The sequence below is a fragment of the Botryllus schlosseri genome, chromosome 16 (genome assembly GCF_051294905.1).
Source record: "Botryllus schlosseri isolate E-star chromosome 16, Bs_hap1, whole genome shotgun sequence".
Lineage (NCBI taxonomy): Eukaryota > Metazoa > Chordata > Ascidiacea > Stolidobranchia > Styelidae > Botryllus > Botryllus schlosseri.
The window spans coordinates 16,261,492-16,280,290 of NC_137251.1; the positions used below are offsets into that span (position 1 = coordinate 16,261,492).

Consider the following 18,799-nt stretch of genomic DNA (forward strand, 5'->3'; position numbering starts at 1 on the left):
TTGGTGAGTTGATAAACATAGCCTCTGAAGTAAGCAAAATCTTCTCTGAAAAAGTACAGGTACTTCGATATTGACCACCTCCGCTCTCATGCTTGTATCAAGGTAGTCTTTGTTCAGTACTGTCAGCAACTACGATCATAAGCATATGTATTATATATATTTGCACAGTAAACCAACAAAACACAAAGGTAAATTCAAGAATATCGCTTCATCGTAAAATACACGAATTCCCCATCAATCCTCAATCATTGCCTTTTCCACCATGTCCTTCAAAGCGGCGCTTGCTTCCGGGTCGTCGGAAGTCAGCTTGGAGCCAACGCTCCAAACGTGGACAACGCCGTCCTTGTTACCAGTCGCGATATACTGGAACCGATGATTATTCACTTCTATGCAATTAATCCGGGACTTCTTGCCGTCGGACCTAAAATGCGTTAAGAGCAGAGTTGGACGGCTAGTTCATATCAAACCATAGCTCATTCTCATTAGCGTGAGAATGGCAAATATCTCTACACCAAGCTTGGCTTGTTTCGCACGATACAGTTCTGTAGCATTTTCAGGAAAATCAGAAATTGCATTAGAATTATAATGAGATCATAGAAACATTTCACAAATTAGATTACCTGCATTTCGCTCTATTCTAGAATAAACAACTACAACTCACGTTTCTGAATTTGCCGAGTTGATCACATATTTCTCCCTTGCGTCGTAAGCCGTAAGAACTCCCGACCCTCCAGCGGAAAATATAGTCATTGCCTTCATCGGGGACCAACGAGCTGAATACAGGTATTGATCTGTCCCAGAGTACGGAGTAAATTCACGCAACGGGGAAGCGTGCAGCGCGTGGTAGAATCTAAATGCAACAAACTAGCACGAAGAATGCAGCCATCGTTAATATTCGGGCGAGATCAAAATTGTCGGCATCGCTACTCAAACATAAGTAGCACCGTATATTTCTACTCGCTTACAAGTCGAAATTACTACAGCTAAAAGTAGATATGAGAGCTCTGAAAAGTTCTCAAGCAAGTAGTAAATCAAAAGCTTTATTAACCATGTAGAGGTGTTCTAAGTAATTTTTGGCACTCGCTGCAACTTTCTTTAGTACAAGTCACAGTTGCAATTTTAGACACATGTCAAAATTTCTACGAGTGGTAGTTGAATATGAAAGTTCTGAAAGTACTCAAAGTGCTGCATACGTTTAGCAGCCAATCAGAGGTGACAATTTTTGAAATTGAAAGATGCGTGCATCATTGTCACTAACACAAAACGGCTAGTGGCAATGCAAACAGGTGCATTAGGGTTATGACTAGAAAAAAAATTTCAAAATTTTGTCTGTCCTGTAGTAACAAATGATGAGCTTTTGTGTCCTGATTTCAAAACTCACAAAAGTTAAGACTGTTTGAACAAAAACCTCCCGCACAAAAATTTTCCAGTTTTCACTGTATGGAGGATAGGCTTTCTTCTGTAGATACAGACTATATAATTTATATATCGACTGATTTGAATTTAACTGATCCAATTCCAATTGCGAAGATTTAAAATAGTATTTTGGTACATTTTGATCGCCCAGATTGAATTATTCCTATCGTGTTCTTGTTTACAGTCAATATTAAATAATTAATAAATAATTATTAATTCCTATTTTAGATGTAGACTGTATATATCGTATAATTTCAATTTGTCTGGCACAAATCAAACTGGGTGTTCGAAAAGGCGTAAGTAGAACAACTCTGGGTATTTTCAGCGGTCTAGAAAACCGCTTAGAAGAATATGATGTACAGTAAAATTTGAAAATCACATATATCAGAAGTGACACCGTAGCATCTGTTAATACTGGACGGCAGAATGGCGTTGTTTCGAAACTGCGAAATGCAATGATGAGCATGGGTTTTCATATCCCTTGCCAACATCATATTATCGATTCTTAAAGCATATATTAGAGTTCTTCGATCCAACGTCTTCAAGAAATCCAACTCTCAGCTACAAATTTGGAGATGATGCGGTAAAACACTACGAAAACTAGGTGCAATCCACCAAGCACGAATTTCAGATAAAAATATTAGAAAACCGAGGATGTAGGGATGATTTTAAGTTTATCTATGGCATGTGCAGAACATGCCGTTCTTTCAAAGAAAATAGTATAGATTAACACTGATCAAATGGAACAAACTTCCATCTCTACGCAATTCCATCTCTACGCAATGCGAGAGGGTGCTTAAGGGCCATTATTGCGTACTTCCACTTCCCCAGACAGAGAATAACTCTGGAGATGCTTATTTATCACAAATGCATGTCAGGAAGACTGGTATTCTAACCAGATGTCTAAAGATGGAATATACTAGAGCCCGACGGATTATCGGTTCGTCGATAATATCGAGACGATATCACACTTTGAAAGAATTATTGGTATCGGCCATTGGAGTTGAAAAATTAACGGCAATTGGCGTGTGACGTCACAACATGGCGGAAGGAAGCCAGAAAACTATAATCTTTGATCGCTAGACTGAGAATATTGATATATTTCATACAGCTTACACTTTACAGGTGTCCAGATGCAGCCTTTCTAGTTCATTTCATATTCAAGTATAACAATGGCTGTAAAGATGTTCAAATAAATGCCCTCTGAAGATTTGAAAATGTGCTTATGTATACATCCAACTTCTTTTGAATATCGGCTGAATGTATTGGGGTTATCGGCTAAGGCAGGGGTGGGCAAACTTTTGAGCTCGCGGGCCGCATTCAACATCTGAATCCATTCGCGGGCCGCACCATATAAAATTGGTATTATTAACCAAAACGCAATATTGATATTTGACTATATAGTGAGGACATGGAGATAATATACGTAAGTGCTTATTTAAAACAAGCCAAACATGGCTTTGATGATATCGTACACGCGTCAGAAACATATAGTGGCAAGATTTCATATAGGCTGGCGGACCTCAATAACCAACTTGTCAAAACTATAGAGATGAAAGTCGGTTGGCCCGATTCGCAGAACAAGATTTAAATTTAAATCTGTGAGCAGCGATCTGTATACATAGATTTACTAATTCCACTTTTGGTTCAGTTCCAGGACACACAATGCTGACAGCATCATAACCATGTTGGCTTCAAACACGCTTCTACTATGTGTAGATAAAATATAAATACCCCAATTCTATGGAGTGGTCAATCTGAAATCCCACTCGTGATCCAAATTATGTCAATCTCGTTGCAGCTATCCCGCTGTGATATTAAGTATTTACCTTAGACCAGTGATTCTCAAACTTTTTAAGACACGCCCGCCCCCCCCCCCCCCCCATGTTATGATGGTAAAATATTTCGCGCCGCCTTATCGTCATATCACAAAACGCAACCAGGATGCTAGCAAACCTAACGGATAGTTTGATGGCATGGAAGGTTACGACTGTGGATGAGAGATTTTTAAATATATAATTCAGACTAAATACAGAGCAAAGACTTTGAATTCTATGTAAATTGCGCGGAGCGCGAAAATTTTTCAGTCGGGCTCAGCTTCGCGTCCCCCTTCAGATGCTTTCACGCCCCCAAGGGGAGCGAGCCTACCAGTTTGAGAACCACTGTCTTAGAATCATCATGGTGAAATATACTAAGAAATAGTTAATCAAGTCCCTGCATTAATTCGATTTTTAGTACGCATTTTATCAATATTAAAAAAAAAGTTTCTCTAGACTCTCGCGGGCCGGACAGAACGGTGTTGCGGGCCGCATGCAGCCCGCGGGCCGTAGTTTGCCCACCCCTGGGCTAAGGTGTCAGATATTGGTTTTATCGGTATCGACCCAAAATCCAATATCGGTCGGGCTCTAGAATATACCAAAGATTATTTGCTGCTATCTTTGCGGTCGAATGTCCTGCAGCGATAAAGTTGCTCCAAAACCCCATTGGAAGTCGGATATGTCCGTCGTAGATGTCCCTGGCACTAACATAATAACAGAAAGGGAAGTCAAATTGATGGATGAACTTTACAAGAAGTGCGAAAGGACATATATTTGAAGATTAAATTTGTAGCAAAGAATATCTTTGAATTTTAAATTTTTTCCATATTTGGACCAGTGTCAAAAATCGATGTTAGTTTGTGCGGGACATTTTTTTCGATTTGCACAAAATGATTATAATTTTAATAATTTATACCAAAATGCTCATCAATTCCTGCTACAGGCAAAAAATTTTTTTTTTAGTCATAACCCTAAGGTGCATATATTCCGATAACCGGACGAGGGACTATTCCAGAAGTAACGACAATTTCATTCGTATAAGCAACGCAAGCCTTTAAAAAACTATGTTTTTCTTTACAAAACCGTAAAAAATAAGTCTTTTTTGAAAAATGGTTAAGTAGAAGTGGAACTCACCGGCATCTCTGATCCGTGGAGCATGTCAGGAATACATTTCTGTGAAACGGTGACCAGTCTACGGAATACACTGGCCCCAGGTGTCCCTGTGAAATACGGAAAACTTGTCAGTGCTATTTGCTTCTTCGGAGCAGTTTGTTTTACCACTTGGTATTTGTTACCGAAATAAACTTTGTGGGCACGAGAGATTATTGGCAAATCAACTGGTTTTGTAGAGTTCACAATAATCAAACCATCCAGCTTGTTATTTCCTCAAAACACCGAACTTTCCTTTGTCCCGATCACGGAAGGTCAGTAGCTATTCAATAATATAGTTTATCTACACATGCACTAGTAATTCGATAATAGAGAAATATACTGGAATGATATTTGGGTAGGTTTATTTAACTTCTAAATTTTCATCGCGTGATTTCTTGTCCCTGCGTTTCATGATTTTGTTAAAGATATTAGATGACCCTTCTTCAAAAGAAAATGTACGCTGTACAGTGTACAAGTTACCGTAATCAGTCCAGCTGTATTCGCGATTACGAGAGAATGGTTCCTAATAACGCTCGAGGTGGCTGGGATGCTTTAGTTTACGGGTGTGCAGTTTGCTATAAGGCACTGGCATCATTTCCGCACTTGCCATTTCTGTGCCGCGACAAACCAAGACATACGAAGTTTCAAGAAATTCTGGCCCAAAAGTCCTCATAACACAGGTCTTACTTTACCAATATTTCTTTTTGATTTGGTACCTTATATAAGAAGGTCACAGGATCATCTTCAGTACTTTGTTCGTTGACGTCGCATTTCACAATCGCACCGTTCTCGCATCCCGCTATGAGTGTCCTTTCGTTGCCCGTCGTAAACTCAATTCCGTCCTTGACCACGATGGCTACGGCGCAGCACGTGATCCCTACCGAGCCTCCCCCTTTCGCGCCTGAACTGATTCGAGAGTTACGTCACGTCACAAGGTTCCAAGTTACAAGTCAATTTGACTTTTATAGTTTTGAGTCAAGTTGAGTCATTTTCAATTCACCAAGTCCGAGTCAAGGAGCAGCGAGTCGAGTTCGAGTCATAGAGTTTATTGTTATTTATCGAGATCAAGACGGCTTCAACTCACTTCTCTGAAACTCTTGGGTTAAATCGAAGGTCTCACATTCACAATACCGGTATCCTCCTTTTTCCTCACTCTTAACGTGTTTATTCAAACAAATAAAATTGGGTTTCGCCATCTACTTTTCATTTTTTTTATCAGTACTGACACACTAGACTTGAATCAATTCATCTAATATGTCTCGATTGTCAGCCGAAAATATTCGGGTTTATTTCAATGTGAATATATTACGGTATTCAATGGTATATTAAAATTATGTACCTCCAAGAAGCTTTACATTTGATAGAAGGAAGGAGTAAGTTTAAAAAATATACTGTTGGTGTATGACATGTTGGTGATAGAACTCTCTACATAGAAATTGTGTCCAACAAATAAGTATACCCGTACTTTAGGTCGAGTTTCAAGTTATACCAGATGTGAGATTGCAAGGCTGAATGTTAAACTAAGTTCTATATAACCTCAAAAGTTCTACCATCTACCTTCTGATGCTGCTGGCTCGAATTTTGAAGGATTTCGCCAACTCCAATTCTTCTTTGTCTTGATTGCTCTTGCTTAGTTTCCGCTGCCATACAATAAGCTTCCCGTCAGTGCTAGCAGAAAGCAAGTTGAGATACCTGGAGCAGAACAAATATGTAGCATCAGACCTATTCGGTAGTAAGGCACCTAAATCTCATCACACAAAGGATGAATAAAGTATTATTGGCGTAGCACTGATATGTTTTAAAAATCAGAGTTATACAGCTAGAAAATTTTCAGCTTACCCAAATTAGATTAGAATTACATACAGCTACAGTTTTTTTGCAAATTAGATTAGAATTGGAATTACTGAATTTGCAAAAATTTTGAAACTGCTTCAAGTTCTGAATCGGAGAGAATTAATTCAATAAAATCAAGTTAAGTTCATATTAAACCAGAGTTCATAGAGAATAATATAGCAAAAGTCTTTACAGCAAGCTTGGCTCGTTTCGCATGATACAGTTCCCCTGTAGCGTTTTCAGGAAAATCAAAAGTTAGATTAGAATCAAAATTCGAACAAAGAAGCATTTCACTATTTAGATTCCATGAATTGGAATACCAACGCTACGCTCTAATTCGCGTAATTAGACATCATAGACCAGTGGTTCTCAACCTTTTTGTCTTCGCGGACCCCTTTCGGACCTTGACGACCCCCAGAAAGTTTTAGTTCAGATTTAGCTCAATTATCGTGCAATCGTCATCTGACCTCATGACTGTAGGCCAGAGGTCTCAAACTCAAATGTGCTCGCGGGCCAATTTCCTATTTTTGATGGCGCCGCGGGCCGCACCACCAATAATAGGGGAATTCAATGTATTTCAAAGTAGGCCTTATTTCCGCTTTTCGAGCATAGGTCTACTCCTGATAACTAGGCTATATTGGCATGTCATTACGGAAGTCAAATAGAATCAGCGTTTGATTTTACCTTCGAATGTTGGAACAGATCAATAACAACTTGAGCATAATGAATCTGTGCAATAACGATAGAAATGTGCAATCGCCGAAGTATCCGTTCGTTACAGCTGTGAAGCGTGGGCTACGACTAGTTAATACTCGCCACATTAAATTGGCGATAATAACATATATAAAGATACCCAAGATGACACGGGATGTAACCAACTATACATCAAAGGGGCAACATAATGCCAATGTCGGTTGCCATACCTACCCAACATGCTTAGATATCTAAATAAGCTACGCAACGCGAGCTACGACCTTTTGATATTTTACTATTCCTCATACCAGTTTGATAGTCTGTTCATAGTGTCCTATATGGTGTGGACACAATCAATTCTCACAGCTCAGTGAAATTGGTCTTTGTCACACTTTCCATTTGGTCAAAGGCAATTTGACGGTAATTTTTTACCGGCTTGTACTGCATTAGCCTACATTTGATAAGACGGGTATCAATGGAAAGCTACCACGGTACTGATCGCGAAAATATAAATTATATTCTGTTCGTGGCCCTGGAACTCGCCAAAATAAGCCTCAAATGTTGCATTGTAAGTGAGTTTGGTATTGTTACGCAACCATGTCGTCTGAGCAGCTCAGGAGCAAATGCGCACGAGAGTGAGACTGGTCAATCGGTTGCGCAACAATGGCCAATACGCTTGCAGCTTGTAGTGCTCCTCGCCTGCTCCCAGACGTCATTGCTGCATCACAGTACCAAACTCACATACAATGCAACATTCGAGGCTTATTTTGGGGAGTTCCAGGACCACCAACAGAATAAATTTATATTTTCGCAATCAGTACCGCGGTAGCTTTCGATTGATACCCGTGTTATAAAATTTAGGCTAATGCAGGACAAGCCGGACAAAAATTACCGTCAAATTGCCGTCGACCAAATGGAAAGTGTGACGTACACCAATTTCACTGAGCCGTGAGATTTGCTTGTGTCCTCACCATATAAGACACCATGGTTTGTTGCGTGCGTGGTTGTACCAAGTCACGGCATTCCGAGTCACAAAAGTCCTTCTCTGATTGTAACGTTTGACGTGACGAGTACGAGTATGAGTACGAGCAATTCTACAGAGGGTCGCGCCCAAGTCCGAATCACAATTTTCAGTCACCAATCATCAACGGGTCATGTTTTACAATAATAAACAAGTAATGTCACGTAATAGTTGATGTTCCACTGAGTGGTAACTTTTGAAAGTGATGTATTAGTGAAGTTTGATGAGTAGTTTTAGAGCGAATTTCAAGTTATCAAAAATTGGTAGTAAAATATTGTCGAATACTTCGAAATCCAAAATGCCGTCGCGGGCCGCGTGTTTGAGACCTCTGCTGTAGGCTCAGTGCTAAACAGCAACAAAATGGCTTTTCTTGCAAATAAGATCATATTATCCATGTAGAGATTGTGTCAACTGACTTCTATTATTTCAAAGCGAATTCTGCAATTGCATTTCTTGAAATACATGGTCGTGTCTTGGAAATCCGAGCCTACGATAGAATATTAGCGAGTGTCGAAAATCCATTTCCACAATATACGTGGTGGCGAATGTAATAATAACGCGTTACGCTTCCGACGACACATAATCGCAACAAATATGGCACCAACATTGACAAACCTTTTTTAATGAACATATAATGTCAAGCCTAGTCATTTCTATCTAGCACAGTGGTTCTCAAACTTTTTTTAGACACGCCCCCCTTCATGATAGTGAAATTTTGCGCCCCCATATCGTCATATCACAAAATGAAACCGGAGTGCTAGCAATCCCAAAGGATAGTTTGATGGCGTGGAAGGTTATGACTGTTGATGAGAGAGTTCTCAAGTACGAAATTCGGACTATACACAGGGAGGGCAACAACCATGAATTGGAGGTAAACCGCGTGGAGCGTGAAACAACTTTCAGTTGGCCGCAGCTTCGCGCCCCCTTCAGATGCTTTCACGCCCCCACGGGGGATGCGCCCTTCAGTTTGAGAACCACTGATCTAGCAGCTTATCCTGAAGTTATTCTGGAAAAATGGTTTTATACGTCGCAGGGGGAAAATGGATTTTTGTAAACATTTTCTAAACACCTTACTCATCCAACTTTTTTTCCACAATCCCCAACAAAACATCTCTAAACAGGAAAATGTTGTGTCCGTAGGCTGATAGCAATTAAGCAATTGAAATGAGTCTGCACGGTAGGATATTTCATCTCAGACTGCCATTTTGTTGATGTGAGCTCTGTAGTCTTACTAGTAATGAAGCGTAACTGACTCGTGATTTTCCAAATTTAAATACAATACAAATTAGCTTATCAACAATTTTGAGGCTTTGCGGACCCCCTGAAAATGCTTCGCGGACCCCCGGTTGAGAACCACTGTCATAGACTCTAGTTGTCCAAGTCTGCTAGGAATACAGTGGCAAGAATTTAGAATAAGCGTGATGTTACAAGACTAGAGATTCAAAGTATGGGACCGACTTGCGTGATCGAGACTCCAACCAGCACACTGACGTAACAGGATCATCGTGGCGCTCTTTAGTGTACATAGCTTCATCTTTATTGATGTCCCAAATAATGACAGCCCCGGAGAATAAGCCAGCTGAAACGGTCATAAAAATTGAAGATACCGTCTCCTACCAACATATTATTTCTAGCATTCGTAGATTTTGGTAAAATGTTATCAATCGAATAATGTATCCATTTTGAAATGAACCCGAATATATTCAGCTAACAATCGTCAGGTGTAACCGTTAGATGTCGGCAACTAGTAGAGATTTCAGAGAAATTTGTGTATTAACAATCGCATCGCCAAATATGACGTATCTGGTAAAAAAATTTGAGGCAAATAGATGACTTGGGCTCAATGTATTATTTTTAGATACGTGCATAATCTGGATTATTCGAATTTTTGATCCGAGTGACATCATATTTGGTGATACAACTGTATAAAACTTTTGAAATCTCTACTAGTTGTTGACGATTACTCCTGACGAGTGTCAGCCGAAAATATTCAAGTTTATTTCAATACGGTGACGTCATATATGGTGATACGATTGTTGATATACAATGGTCTCTCCAATTTTCTACTAGTTGCTGACGATTACCCCCCGACGAGTGTCGGCTAAAAATATCCGGCTTTATTTCAATATGAATACACTATTCAACAATATGAATATTTTGTTCAATTGTGTCTTGAAGTTCTGTACCCCTAAGAGTCTCTTTAAAACTTCAAACAAACCTACCAGCTATAAGCGATGTATGTTGAGGATGAAATGATACGGTTTGGATGCTGCTCTCTACCTCCAACTTATGATCACATTTATGAACATTGACGTGAGACCGATCCACATTCCAGACGCATAGATGTGATCTGTTGAAATGACGTGTTAATATACAACATTCTATAGGCATGGTGATAATAAATAACCATACTTAGCCTCTCCCCAAGCCATGTGTTTAACACTTCCATAGGCAATCGCAATACTTCCGCCAGTGTTGTTCCACGACATACAAGTCACTTCCATCGCATTTTGATCTGGTGGAAGAATTTGATTGTGATGGTTGGTTGTAATTGATGCACATCATCAGACAGTTATTCTACCAACCAGAGAGAGAGAGATAAAAACAACTATAGATAGCCTACATGTATCTGGTATGACATAGTCTATTATATAGAAAGGATTGCAATATCTTCCTTTTTATATAAGATTTGTCCTTATTTCGAATAGTAATGTCTAATAAAACTGTATTGCCCTTATTTATAGGATTTGTCCTTATTTTGATTTTTGTCTTTGGCTTGTCTTATTTTCAGTGCTCACTGTAGTCAGGATAGTTACAGTTGAAATAGACGACTTTTCTTGTCATCAGCTTCCCAAACAGGCCTCGAACGAGTGTTTAATAACGGACGAATATGGTGAGATTTTTCAGTCAGCAGTTTATAATTTTTGGCTACACAACCATGCTGGACGCAATATTTATAGTATCGGAATTTAAAGCGAGTAGGAGAGACTATTTTTTAAATTTTTTTCATCAAATGTGTACTTAAATATCACGGCCCTTACCATTAAGAGTTTTTCAAGAGAATTTTAATTTCAATACTTCCTTCCTTCCCTCAACGGAAGATGATAAATTTAGATCGCTTGTAACACAGCATCGAAAATACGTAGCACAAAGTACCGTACGTTAGTGGAAACAACATTTCTGTCAATTGGTTATCAATCTGTAACATTCTCACAAAGCGCAATTCAAATAGGTATGGTTTAAAAAGATATCAAATTGCTGTACTTTGCAACTGGTAATATTTTTATGGTCCCTAAAAAAGAACACTTGAACTTAGCAAATAATACAAACTGTTATCACATAAAAATGATTGTTGAAGCAAATGATCAATTTGGATTTAAATCAGTCAGCTACTTGATTTCGGCCAGCCCTAGTTATACATGAGACCAGCCGGATTTCATTTCTAGCCTCACCTTTTTTAGATTCCTTTTTTAAAGTAGCCTCTTGCAAACAGTAATCACAAGTGATTGATACATCGCTGGACTCTGCATCATTTCCCCATCCCATCTCTTCAAATATATTTAGCGCAGCATTCTTTTTCAGTTGCCTAAAGCATACCATTATTACTGCAGTGAATAAATAAACTTCGATAAATATTTTTCACCTGGTAACCATCGGCTCAACCTCGGCCAGAAATTTCGATAGACTTGATTCGTCATACTTTGCGCTGCTTGATTTCATGGATGCTTGCAGAAGCTTTGTGAGGTCGGTTGTTTGGCATTCGACATCTTTTGGTGGGAATGTTTGACTTTGAACTTCGTAGGTGGGTATTTCACTGAAAGCATAGCGCACAATTGTAAGCATACAGACTTGAGTACCAACTACAACTACCAACTAGCTAGTCGTAGTTTGGTGTGAATCATGATACCCCAGAGTGGAATTGGTGGCAACGTTACGCAGAACTTTCTGTTTAATTACTTAACTATTCTACGCAGCAAAGTTCCCATCACGCAAGATTTATTTCAAAAAATGAACCGAGATTCCATAGGATACTGGCATTCCGTTGTGTGATGTTCTTGCTGCCATTGCTAGCTCAGAGTGATTCCGACTAACAGTGGAATAGCCAGGGGTTTAGTTTAGTCTACCTTGCATTCTGATTCTGGTCATTCTATATGTCTGATTCTCCAGTAAATTTGCTGTACCGATGTTAGGGTTGTTGTGTTTCAGCTACTTGCGGGTTTTTAAAGGTCGTTAGTTCTAGTTACAATTGCCAGTTTTGAAAAGTGACTAGTTCTAGTTAGCAGAGTGTCAGCCGAAAATATTGGGGTTCATTTCAATATGAATATACAATTCAATTGTATATTGAAGTTCTAGTTCTGTACCTCCAAGAAGCTCTTAGCACATTTTGAAAATACAGTAGTTTGTACAAGTGTGTCAGGTACAGGTTCAAGGTACTGGTAATAATATGTGATTCGCCATACGGATATTTTCAATATTCAGCTCATAAATTGAAACCCACAATACATCTACTATAATTAGGGATAGAGAAATGTAACATGCGTAGTTGCGTACGTTATCGCTAGGCAACATGACGTACCGAAACCCGACCATGCATTACGCCAAGACACGGGCCGATTTTTCTCACCTAGTTTGCGAACTGCTCTCACGTTGCTTCCTGCTATGCTTCCAAGTCGATTTGATAGTAGCACCAGACTTGTAGTCATCGGAAAACATTATACTCATATAAGTCCAAGCTCACCGACCTTCTGCTCGATTTTCAAAATACGTGCGCACACACTCACAGCGAATTCAAAAATATTAAAATTCTCAGTGTTACTTCGCGTAGGCGTGGTAGTTGAACGGATTGATTGACGCGTTTTAAACCAACGGCGGTAGCTTTTGTAATTATTTCAACCAATCCACGTTGCGTGAGGAAATGACCGTGTTCTAAATGAGAGATTGCGTCGCTCTGTCGAGTATCCTACTGGTATAGTTTGTGTGAGCGGCTTTCCGATAAAAGCGAGCGTGTATATATCGCGCGTAAAAGGCCGGCTGTATCTTTATTTTCATTCATGCTGTCTTTCTATGCGCGAGTGTAAGCGCGTGCGTCTCTCGTCTGTCTGGTACTGCGCTTTGTCAGTTAGTAGAGTTTGTAAACCGCGTTAGTCGAATTTTCACTGCCAACTCTCAAGATGTCGGCCAAGGTACAAGCCAAGAAGCCGAAAATGGAAGGGGAAAACGGCAAAGAACCAGAGCTCGGTTCAGGTGGGGTTACGTTCTTCCTAACTATGCCATTTTAGCGGCAACGTAGTGTTCTTTTAGCCTCCTATTCGCTATGCTATTTCCATTCATGATTATGCTCGTAATACCAAAGTTTTATGTAATTTAAAACTTTTCACGTGCTGCAAATATCTTGAGACCGTATTAAATCAAAACGGGGATAAACTGCAATTATACTAGTGATGCAGTGTGCGATTGATTTGATTACGAACTGCACAGATGTAAGGTTGAAACCGATGGCGGCTATCACGTGTGACCCTTGTTGATCTCTAACGCCAACTTATGGACGTAATTTTAAAGTAAGCTTTTAAATTAGGACATGTCTTCAATAATCAGATTTCACATGATTTAATAGCAATATTGTGGTTATTGTGTGTGACAACTCTATTTACCATTTCTCAAGCACATGTAGAAAGGAATATTTTGAAAATTTGATGAGTTTACCTCCTTGTATGATACCGTTAACGATATTCTTGTATTGTTTCACAGACAAAAAAGTCCAAGAGGCAATAGAAAAAATCGATGAAGTGCAAAATGAAGTAGACAGGTTAAATGAACAGGCCAGCGAAGAAATTTTGCAAGTCGAAAGGAAATATAATAAATTGAAGTAAGTATTGTATGCCGGTACTGCTAACTTTGGTGAATTTATATTTTCACTCCGACCGCCAACTCGAAACTTACTCTCTATATAGCGATAGCTATATGTATTTCGATAAAACGGGAGTGATTATAATTTCCAACTCTCCAAGAATTGGATTAACGAACGACTCCTTTAATTCGAAATTGGTGACTTGAGAAACCTCAAAATACTGCATTGAATCTAAAGGCCATCTTAATAATATACTGCTATGATACACTCCCGCCACACAGAGTAAATTTATCAAAATTTTAGTCTCGATAGTATTTCCCACTGTGGAAACCTTCAAACCGCAATTGGCCATGTCACAGCATACCAAACGTGTAGCAGGCTACAAAGCAACGAATTACCAGGGTTGTAGCCAGGTCACAAGGTTCTGAGCTGCAAGTGAATGTCACTTATAGTTTTGACTCGAGAGTCAAGTCGAGTCATTTTCAATTCACCGCCGAGTCAAGTCCAAGTCGGCGAGTAAAGGGTTGATTCCGAGCCATAGTGATTGACTTTAGTCTGAGTTCAAGTCATTATGTTCGGTTTTCAGTTCCATCCATGTTTTTTAACTCTACTCTAGAATGGCTCGATTCATAATATAGTAATTTTCCTCAGTTTTACCAGTTTCTGGCCCTACTTTCCAAGTATCGCGACTGATAGACGAAATACCATAATGTGGTGAGTTAACTATTCTTCTCAGTTACAATGAAATGTCTGTCTTGGCTGTCCTAGTCTGGAGTAATATGACTCAGTTCGAGTCGTGTGGAATGGCTCGAGTACAAGTCGAGTCTAGACAAAAATTGACTCGGGTCGAGTCATTTCACGCACTTGAAAAAATGAGTCAAGTCGAGTCACCAGAAAATCGCGACTAGTCATTACAACCGTGTCTTAACGTTTGTGTTGTACCTTTTGCAGATGGCCGCATTATCAAAAACGATCGGAGCTGATCGCGTCCATTCCTCAATTTTGGATCACAAGCTTCATCAATCATCCCCAGATCTCGGCCTTGATGAACGAAGAGGACGAGGAGGTTCTACAGTACTTGACAAAGCTGGAAGTACAAGAGTGCAGCGAAGGAAAGACGGGCTACACAATTTCCTTCGTAAGATGATTTTACGACTGACGTATTTACGCATATACGAGCCGCCTGTAGATAACTAATTACAAGGGCTGGGAACAATGATCGAGTGTTCTAATTTGTATTGATTATTATTTGTAATGTTTCACGTCTAGCAGTGAAAGACGATCTTTACGAGTACCGGTACCAAAATTATGCTTTTTTGGTCACAGTTATTTCATCAACAATAATTGAAGTTTCATTGCTATTTTCCACATTGAAACGCTGTAAACCCTGATTGGTCGTATTGCATAATACCAAACCTGTCGTACAAGGCTGTGTACGTTAGTGGAAATGACATCTGTGAAGTCGTGACCAACCGACATAATTTTATCAGAATGCAATGAAATAGGAATAATCCTTAATGTGATGTCGAACTGGCGTTATACGGTATTCTTTGTGGTTGTTTGAAAGGTACTTATTTAAACGGACCACATCATCTATACTGCTGTGATGTCATTATGAATGATGCTGGAATGCTTGACAATCATCGTAATACTTGATTTAAATCACTCAGGCACTTCATTTTGCCCAAATATACTTCAAGTGTCGGTAGATTGATACTATTCGCACCCATCTAGTATTTTGCTTCACAGCTAGCTCCAGCCCTGCGACATCTGTGAGTTTAATCGATCCATTGATCTTGACAGTATTTCTCCGAAAATCCATACTTTGACAACGATGTAATAACAAAAGAATTCAAATTGGCCGACTCTGGAGAGCCGTCTTCTAGCGCGACCACGATCAATTGGAAACCGGGAAAGGTATGCCAAAATCTCATCAATATATTGTATCGATGTATAATATATAGAACACTTGTTGGATTAGGGCTATAAGTAACACGTCACACGTGGGTTAGGGATTTTGGTTTTCATTTTTAGAATGTAACGGAAAAGGTGGAAAACACGTCGAAAGGCAAGAGGAAACATGATGAACTTGGTCTTGACAGTTTTTTCTGGTGAGTCGACTGGAGAGTTTCTTCGACTCTTGACCGAATTTGTGAAATTTAGCCGGTCAATTCATAAAATATGTCGCGTCGGGTAAGACCATCGAGGCTGAAGTGGTATGTATTCAAATAAACATGCGATGCTTGATCATGTGGTTGGGCCAGTTTTGCGGTTTTGTTCGAACGTCTGGCAAAAGTTATGAAATCATCCTTAAAACGCGGATTTTCCCTTGGGTCATCTGTGTCGAAAAAGACTTGTTGCCCAACACTAGAGATTGGGACTTTGCAACCTCGCAAGTAACCCTATGGTTACCAGTGATTTCGGCATGTGGAATTCTGCGCTTAGCTGCTCCTATCCTGAAACTAATGCCCAATCGTAACCTAACCTTAATAACTTACATACGAAGTGCTGTATTTACCAAATGGTGTATTCACATTCGCATTCGATGAAACATTCATTTTCGAATCCAGTAATGCAATGATGATGCATTGCTTTCATAGTAATAGTAGGTGGCCTTATTTAATTTCTAATGCCAAATTAGCCAAGTACCGAATGCCATAATTCACTCTCATATTCGGTGAAACGTTCGTCTTTGAATTTGCAATACGATATTGATGCATTGCTTTCATATTACTAGTTGTTGAACTTCTAGTGACTAATTCCAAAGTGGCAAATTCGCCAATTTGTTGGTACGATATTGATGGCTCGCTTTTATAATAATGTTGTAATAATATATTTGTGATACCAATTTCACCAAGTGCCGAATTCACTGGTAACTGTTCTGCTGTCGGGCAACTGCCTTGAAATCAATCTATGTAGGAAATGATTGTTAACGCCATTTTGGCCACGCGCAGACATGTCTGTTTGGGAGTTGTTCGACGTATCGAGAAGCTGTAATTTTGAATTTTGTTGCCAGTTGGTTTACTGATTACGCCGAAGGCGGCGCCGACGAACTCGGTGAAGTGATCAAGGACGACATTTGGCCCAACCCGCTTCACTACTACTTGTCGCCAGACGGTCAGTATTCACTCCCTGCAAACGTAGACCGTCGTATCAACTGTGATTTGATTAACAGTAGGCGATGATGACGACGATGAAGATGACGTCGACGGTCTGGATGACATCGAGGAGGAAGATGAGGAAGAGGATGGGTTTGATGAAGATGATGATGACGACGTGGAGGAGGTGAGGCAGTGTGAACCGCGGTCCGCTTGTTGCCGTGACTAGTGTGGGCGCAATGTCTCGAGTCGAGAAGTGAAAGATGGATTTTCGGTTACTGAAATGAACTGCTCCTTTCCACGGAGACGGTGCTTCCCAACCAGTTTCAGTTTTACGCGCGGCCCATAATGAGATATCACAAAACGAATTGATAAGAAAAGAAACAATGTATTGCATACACATGCAATCTACTGTTAAAGCATAAGTTGAGCTTGCATATTAGCTATTATCACATCAAGTCTGGGTTAGATTTACTGACCTATCCAGAAGTGCTGAGAATTGAGGTACATCTATCTTCGACCAACCTCCACATGCGAGACCGTCGGTTTTGCGAAAGCGTTTCAATTATGCCTATAAAGTTGCTTTCGTATCAATTACAAGATTGCTGTCGTTCCGTAACAACCAGAAGCCACCCTATGGCATATTGTGTAGAAAACTAGCGTAACATTTGGAAATGCTTCGTGACCCACTGGTTGGGTAGCACTGCGCTAAGAGTTGTATTTTCAACAAGGGGTATTGTTTCAGTGTTTTCTGCCAACACAAAAACCTTGAAACCTCAATTTATGGTATCAAAGCATCGTTATGACTGTAACGGACGCATTTTCTGATAAAGTAGGTATGGTCGGAAAATTCAAAATCGTGTTCATGAGGTGTACCGGTGATACTACTAAGTAGTTTTCAGACCTTAGATTTACGACGTTACTACTGGTTGAGCAGCAAACTCGCTACTTTAATCACCTCAAGATATGGGTAAGCCGACCTTGAGTAGGAATTAGTGACCTACTTCGAAGGGCCAAAACGCCCGGCCGCGATTGAAGAACTACATATTGTAGTTGTCTATTTAGGGCTAAATGCCAGTAATCTAATTCTAGCCATGTTTGTGAAATGTTGCTGTGGTCTAATTCTAGTCAAACTTATTAATTTCTGGAAATGATGTGAAGTGAACTTGCTGTATTACTTGCTATCCTGAAGTTAATTGAATTTTAGAGTTTTAGCAAATTCAGTAATTTTTATAATAGTCTAATTAGGAAAAACTGCGTAGCTATAATTCTCATGTTTTGTAGGAGCTGCCAATTTTCTAGTTGGCAAACTCTGATGTAAACTGAGTCGTTTTTGTCTAGGAGGAAGACGAGGCGTGAGCATTGATGAAATCTGGTGATGAGAACTCGCGCTCGTGAATCGGCAAGAAAAAAGGTCGCGCTATGAACACTGCATCGTTCTTTTTGTATTGTTACTCCCGCCAATCTCCCAGGCCTTTGCTGTCGGGCGGTGGACAGCCATGACCCTGTAACGGGGAGATTTCTCTTGTTGTTATCTTTGATTTTCTCTTTTCAATCATCTCTGCGTTGATGGCTCACAAGGGGGGGGGGGGGGCGTTGGACTTGTGGTTACTTTGTATCTGTGTCGGTTATTTTGTAGAGTTGAATACGTCGTGATTGCAACATTCAAGATTTGAGCTGATCTGATTTTTTCTGGTTGAGGAATGCAATGTGGGACTGGGTTAGTTTGGTTACAGAGGATCGGTGGTGATATGTGTTGTCCTGCACAACTGTGTAAAGTTATATACCAGAATTAGATACAGGACTTGTTAGTGGCTATTTGAGCGTAGATGCAATTGCCACTTTCAGTAGTACGTCAGTGGTTTTGAGATTATTTGCTGAATGATATCACTCTCAAGATGTCGCTTACTAACTAGGCACT

General features: G+C 39.8%; 2 protein-coding genes across 3 annotated transcripts; one reads left to right on the top strand and one right to left on the bottom strand.

Annotated features, from left to right (window-relative positions):
• Nucleotides 1-138: 138 nt before the first annotated feature.
• LOC145458859 (cytoplasmic dynein 2 intermediate chain 2-like) lies at nucleotides 139-12,814 on the bottom strand. Its single transcript, XM_080337362.1, has 11 exons — nucleotides 12,557-12,814; nucleotides 11,576-11,746; nucleotides 11,385-11,518; nucleotides 10,345-10,447; nucleotides 10,155-10,282; nucleotides 9,391-9,511; nucleotides 5,943-6,077; nucleotides 5,102-5,291; nucleotides 4,368-4,453; nucleotides 662-850; nucleotides 139-421 (listed from the first exon to the last, which is right to left on the bottom strand). The coding sequence occupies exons 1-11, from the start codon at nucleotides 12,652-12,654 to the stop codon at nucleotides 235-237; spliced, it is 1,542 nt and encodes a 513-aa protein (XP_080193488.1). The 5' UTR covers nucleotides 12,655-12,814; the 3' UTR covers nucleotides 139-234.
• A 103-nt stretch (nucleotides 12,815-12,917) lies between these two features.
• Nucleotides 12,918-18,564, top strand: LOC145458863 (protein SET-like). 2 transcript variants are annotated; one of them, XM_080337365.1, is made up of 8 exons: nucleotides 12,918-13,176; nucleotides 13,681-13,798; nucleotides 14,732-14,918; nucleotides 15,584-15,697; nucleotides 15,815-15,891; nucleotides 16,797-16,897; nucleotides 16,956-17,065; nucleotides 18,220-18,564. In XM_080337365.1, the coding sequence occupies exons 1-8, from the start codon at nucleotides 13,104-13,106 to the stop codon at nucleotides 18,235-18,237; spliced, it is 798 nt and encodes a 265-aa protein (XP_080193491.1). In that variant the 5' UTR covers nucleotides 12,918-13,103; the 3' UTR covers nucleotides 18,238-18,564. The 2 variants fall into 2 exon arrangements, with proteins under 2 accessions (XP_080193491.1, XP_080193492.1); XM_080337366.1 differs by having other exon boundaries at nucleotides 16,959-17,065.
• The last annotated feature ends 235 nt before the right edge of the window (nucleotides 18,565-18,799 follow it).